The sequence below is a fragment of the Lontra canadensis genome, unplaced genomic scaffold (assembly GCF_010015895.1).
Source record: "Lontra canadensis isolate GAN:19392208 unplaced genomic scaffold, GSC_riverotter_1.0 scaffold119, whole genome shotgun sequence".
NCBI lineage: Eukaryota > Metazoa > Chordata > Mammalia > Carnivora > Mustelidae > Lontra > Lontra canadensis.
In genome coordinates, this window is record NW_022631113.1 from 1,361,226 (window position 1) to 1,367,225 (window position 6,000).

General features: G+C 30.9%; 1 protein-coding gene across 1 annotated transcript in view; it reads left to right on the forward strand.

Annotated features, from left to right (window-relative positions):
- The window catches only part of DACH1 (dachshund family transcription factor 1), a 421,261-nt gene that overhangs the window by 309,804 nt on the left and 105,457 nt on the right, over positions 1 to 6,000 (forward strand). Inside the window, exon 6 of the mRNA XM_032841074.1 lies at positions 948 to 1,082. Coding sequence (XP_032696965.1) covers positions 948 to 1,082 — 135 coding nt within the window. The remainder of the gene's footprint in view (positions 1 to 947; positions 1,083 to 6,000) is intronic.

The following is a 6,000-nucleotide window of genomic DNA, read 5'->3' on the forward strand; positions in this document are numbered from 1 at the left end:
CATGATATTCCTCCAATACTTGTCATAACTATCTCTTTGTTAAGGTGGTGACTACCAGACTTATGTACTGTAATGTTACTCTTTTTTTAAACCTCTGTAAATAATAAGTTGTAATATTAAGTCTTGTGAGGAGATATATTAAGACTTTATATAAGTATTATATTTTTCATCAGACTTCCATTCCACTCCTCTAGAATCATCTGTTGAAGATACTTCCCTCACACAGTTATTGCTATGGTGATTTCCAAATGATAATTCCTAATATATTCTTATGGTATTTTCAAAAAAATCTCTTTTTTCTAGAGAAGGTAAGTTTTTATGGAATGAGTTCTCATCCAGTTTTATACACAAAACTAAGATTTTCCTGGGCAATTTAGTAGGAAATTTATTGACTGGATTTTGAAAATCATAAGGGTGTTTTGTCATCTACTTTATTATTTCAATAGTGACATGTTACTGTTAATAGTTCAGGAAAGCAATTATAGTTTTTATTCATTCAACCATTCAATAGATATTAATTGGGCACTTGTATTTTCAAGTCTGAGTTCAAACCCAATTTTTAAAGAAATACTTTGGTGTCTGAAACCTTATGTTTTATTGACTAGAATAGGATATGAATATTGAAATTACATTAGCACCTTAAAGTTAAAAGTTAATAGCTTTTAGTGGTTGTAGTGGTAAGGCCATTCAGAAGTATTCTAGATATATAAAAATATATATATTCACTGTGAAATAAAAACAAGATAGAATGTTTTCAATTCCAATATTTTTCTGCTTTAAACATTTTCATAGTTCTCAATTCTCAGTGTTCTTAGAGATAGATTAAAACATTAAGTTAGACCATTATATTTTATTTATTTTTGAGTCCAATTGAGTTTAATTAATTTGTTTGAACATTGTGTGTTATGGTGTTTTTGTCTTTTTTTCTTTTGTTTTGGGCTTCACAGCTGTCCATCAGAATGGATTGTCCATGAACCAGATGCTGATGGGTTTATCACCAAACGTACTCCCTGGGCCCAAAGAGGGAGATTTGGCTGGTCATGATATGGGACATGAATCGAAAAGGATGCATATTGAAAAAGGTAATATATGATTATGTGGCCTTGTTTTTTTTTTTCCTGCTCAACATGTGGGCTAGATTTTAATCACAGAATGAGGTATACTTCTACCTCAAAAGATGGCATAAAAACATTGAAAAAACCTACAGTATTAGGTAAAACTTAAGCCTTTTCAGCAAAGAGGAAGTGAACGAAGATCTGCTTTTCCTTATACGACAGGTAGGTGATAATTTACTTTCCAATACATGGAAAAAGTGGACAATTGTTTGTTTTAATTACTATCACTGAGTTTCTAAAGACCTACTATTAGTCTTTCTAAATGCTGTTAGGGCCAAATGTCATTTTTCTATACCTGATAGAGCTCAAAATATACAAAGGATTATTATTAATATTTTTGGATTAAAATATATATCATCATCTGACCAATCAGGAAATAGAAGTGAATCTAACCAAACAATGTACTAGTTGTTTCAAAATTATACATAACAAATAGCAAAGCCCAGATGGCAGGAAGCTGAAAGTTTTCTCTTTGTATTACATTTGTATCAGCTCAATTCATTTTCAGAGGCAAATATTGGTATTTTCATGCCCTATTTCATAAAGGACTTTCATGAAGAAATCGAAATATTATTTTGATATGCATGTTAAAAATTTGTGCTAGTAGATGTAAATTTATTTTTTTCAAATAGTAAGGTTTAGATTGTGAATATAAGAGCCCTTCCAAATATTTTCATCTTAATTTAATATTTTTAAATCTTATTAATATAGAATGGGTACTTTGAGTGTCTTTTTTAACATGAATACCAAATCATCAGTGTTATGAAAAGGATCACTTCTTTGGAAAACATAATTACACAAAAAGCACAATTAGCTGTCAAAAAGGAAAATAAATAAAATTGGATATTTAATAATTAATGAAGCAGAAAGAAATGATTAGAGGAAGATCAAGTTAAGGTGTTTTTTTCCTCCAAAAGTAAGAAAATTTATATAAAGTCTTTTCCCATCCAACATAAAAACAGTCATGCTGAGAGCCCTTAGGGAGAAAGAATACCATATTTCTACAAATTAGATTATCTGCATTATGGAATGTGAATGAGAAAATGATAATCTTTTCTAGGTGTTAATATGTCAAAATCTAGGTATAAGTGAGAGCAGTATTAAGACAACTTTCTAATCTGTTATTTTGAAATTTGATATCAAATGTTATTACTAAGCTAGGTAAATGCAATGCAATGTATCAGTGAGCCAGATGGTACCTAAATACTTAATTCTAGTTTTTTCACAAGCTGTTCTTCAACAATGAATAACAATATATATATTGCCCCTTACATATATTTTGACATATACCTTTTATATTTGATCAAAACCTATTTGTAGAAATACAAAAATTAGCATCTTGAGAAAATATAAAGCTTCATAAGACTTTTTAAATTTAAGTAATAATATTTAAATAAAAGAATTCATCGTCTAGGTGAAGCAGCCATTCTCCATCAAGGTTTTGCATAAGAATAAAGCCCTAGGGGCGTCTGAGTGGCTCAGTGGGTTGGAGCCTCTGCCTATGGCTCAGGTCATGATCTCAGGGTCCTGAGATTGAGACCCACATCGGGCTCTCTGCTCTGAGGGGAGCCTGCTTCCCCCGCTCTCTGCCTGCCTCTCTGCCTACTTGTGATCTCTCTCTCTCTGTCAAATAAATAAATAAAATCTTAAAAAAAAAAAAAAAAGAATAAAGCCCTAGAAGAAAATAATGCGAGTGACTCATTTTTCAGTTTTCCCGTGGATATTACATAAATCATTTCACTTGGAATGTATAAGAGGGAAGTTAATTTATGACATACAATGTATGTCAGGATATTAGGGCTTAATTCTTTTGCAGCACCTAGTGGAGAAGAGCTGGGAGTAAAAAAGCAAAAGCCCAAAGATGGTCGCAAGGACACCATCAAAGGCATGATCAGTGGCATAATTGGAATGAGTTGCACTGGAATTTTAGGTAAATAGCTTTGTGCAACTGATGCTTCAAGCTGAGTGTGCTACTATTTTCCTATTACTTTTTTCATGGGTTATGTCTATCCATTTATCTATTTCTAAAATTATAATTACAATTTTGCCATCATGGAGCCTCTCCTGAAATACCATATTAGGTTGTTTGAGGGGACCTACTTCTGTTTTTTCCATAGGCCTGCTCCAGAAATCTTCACTACAATATTTGCCTTGTTGTTCGGAAATTATATCTCAATTGGTCTAATCCCAATACTAGACCATAAACTCCTTGGAGTCATCTGTGTAATTCCATTTGCTTTAAACAGACTAAGCAATCTATGAATACATACTGATCTGGGCTGAATCATTAGGAGATTCTAAGAGATGGTGAGAGAAAGTTAAAACAACTATAAAGATTACACTCTTTAAGTATTAGTAGGTAAAAGGTGGAATTATATAACTTTTAGAAGGTACATTTACATGAAATAGCAGGATGTTCTGATGATGAGTATACACAAAAACTTTCTATATCAATAACGGTACTTCTCCTATCGAAGTTTTTAAAAATGATTTTGCTGTCAGAATAAAGATGTTGGCTATATGCCAATGGTTTTCCAATATTTTAATGTATATTTTATAAGAGAAAATGAATGTTTATTTTAATGTTCTTCCTAGGAATATAAAACTACCATTGAATGTGTGATTTCCAATGTAGTTATGTAATCCTAGATATTGTGGTATTGATACTAATTTGTTATATGTTGCTCTTTGTTTTCTATACACTCTCTTTTATCTTTTTTTCAGCATAATGAATTAACAGTAAATATTCATGGCTTTCTAGATTGATAGAGTCTACTAAATTAAAAATTGTTTTCTTTCATGACTACATATATCATGTGCCTCATACTAGCCCTGCAACTTTCTTACTATTTAAAACAAGTGACTTAATTTAGAGACATTGGTAGAGAAATTAATTATATGTTTGTGTCATTTTAGGCTCAAACTTCTTATATGTAATTTGCTGCTTACCACTTTAAATCATTCAAAGCATAATGATTCTTTAGAAAACATTGATTTTAAAAATAGATACCAAAATTAATTTGTATGCTGAGAATCACTGTGGTTTAAAATCTTAATCATCTGTAACTTTTAAGTATTTTTAAATCTTCTTAATATTAAAAAGCTATTAACTCCTCTCTATTAGAATATTTAAGCCCCCGTTAGCTGAAGGCATTCTAATTCAGAAGTACTAACTGCTGAGTAAATTCACTTCTTGTTTTTAAAAACAGCGATAGGTTTTTGAATCTCGGAAGAGTTTAAGGTACATTCAAAATGTAAATGTGAAACCGAGTTAGTATATCAGAAGGAATAGACATAATATCATATCAGTCATCCCAAGTTTAAGGAGAAATGCTTTTAGTATTATAAACTTTGACTAAAATAAGTAATCAGTCAAAGATATGTACTGAGGAAAACTGTGGTATAGCTCAAGGCTTCAAAACCAATTTTATGTCTTCTAAACTTTGATTCCAAGTTCTCTAAAGCTCTCTGGACCTTAAAATCATGGCTGATCTTTTCCCTCAGTCACAATTTAATGGAAGAGGCAGTAATAATTGACATCTGGGTTATATAAATAGATTCACTGTTCCTTTATGCGACACCTTTCTGTTTATTCCCTGCATATTTGTCCATTGATGCTAATTTACAGTATTTCTCACGTATAATTTGTTCCTTGGTGTTGCTTAAATTGTTACTTTTTTCAGCACATTTTTGAGCATGTTTTACATCTTCATGTTGTTCCATACGCACATCTTTTTATTATTATGGAATGTATCTAATTTTTAATTTACCAAAAATTAAATGTATGATACAGATAAGCTTATAGTATCAGCTTTTTCTGATTATAGAAAACTTAAGTGTATATAGTTGACGTATGAAATACTAATTAATGTTGAATTTCAGTCTTGGACTAAGTGTACTGAAATGACATAATCAATGGGTAAATATTTACAGAATGTCAGGTATGTGAAATAAACATGAAATACAAAAGCATTTCCTTTCTCCCTTTCTCTCCTCCTCTCTCTTTTTGCTGTATTTTTTTTCTTAATACATATCCTAGTTTTCCTTGTAGTTGAATCTTTCCCCTTTATTTGTTTTCATAAAAAATATGAAAGCATTCTTTCATTGGTGACTCTTGAGGACTTTCTTTCATTGGTGACTCCTGCCATTTTAGAAGCAGAAATAATTTAAGAAGCAGCAGGAAATACAGGGGATTTGCCTCAGGCCATGAAACATTTCTTTTGTGGCATATTCTGTTCAGTTGGCAGTGCTCAAGATTTCCAATGGCTAACATACTTGTACAAAAGTTTTCTTTTTGGTACTCTGAATTTGAGGACAGGGCACTAAAGGCAATAAAGTAGTTTGCAGGCTGGCGATATTGGGATTTCCTCTCGTTAATAGTTTACTCTTAGCTTCCAACCTTGTGGACTATTTTCCTCAAAAACATCTTTTTGAATGACTATGTCATCTCTTTTCTCAAGTTTGTGGAAACCATTTTTTGAAGTATATTTCCTTTTGTACATTTCTCAATATTTAAAAATTTGAATTTTACTTGAATTAGGATTGAGTCTTCAAGAATGGCCTTCTTTTAAATTCTAGATTCATATCAACAAATTAATTAATAGTAAATATTATTTTGCTGTATATACCTATATCACAAATCTTAACCTGTTAGTATCTCATGTAACTATTTGTATGTGTATAGAGTAAAAGCCCCTTTTCTTTAGAGAGTCCTATATTTTGATTATGTTAACACACGTATAGGGCCATGAGTATTTTCATTTTAAAATTCTCTAACAACGTAACTCTTCCTTCACTTTTTATTTATTTTATTCTTAAGATATAATTTCTCTTGGCATATCTTAAAGTCTTTTGTAAAATATTCTCCCTAAATACTTACTAATGT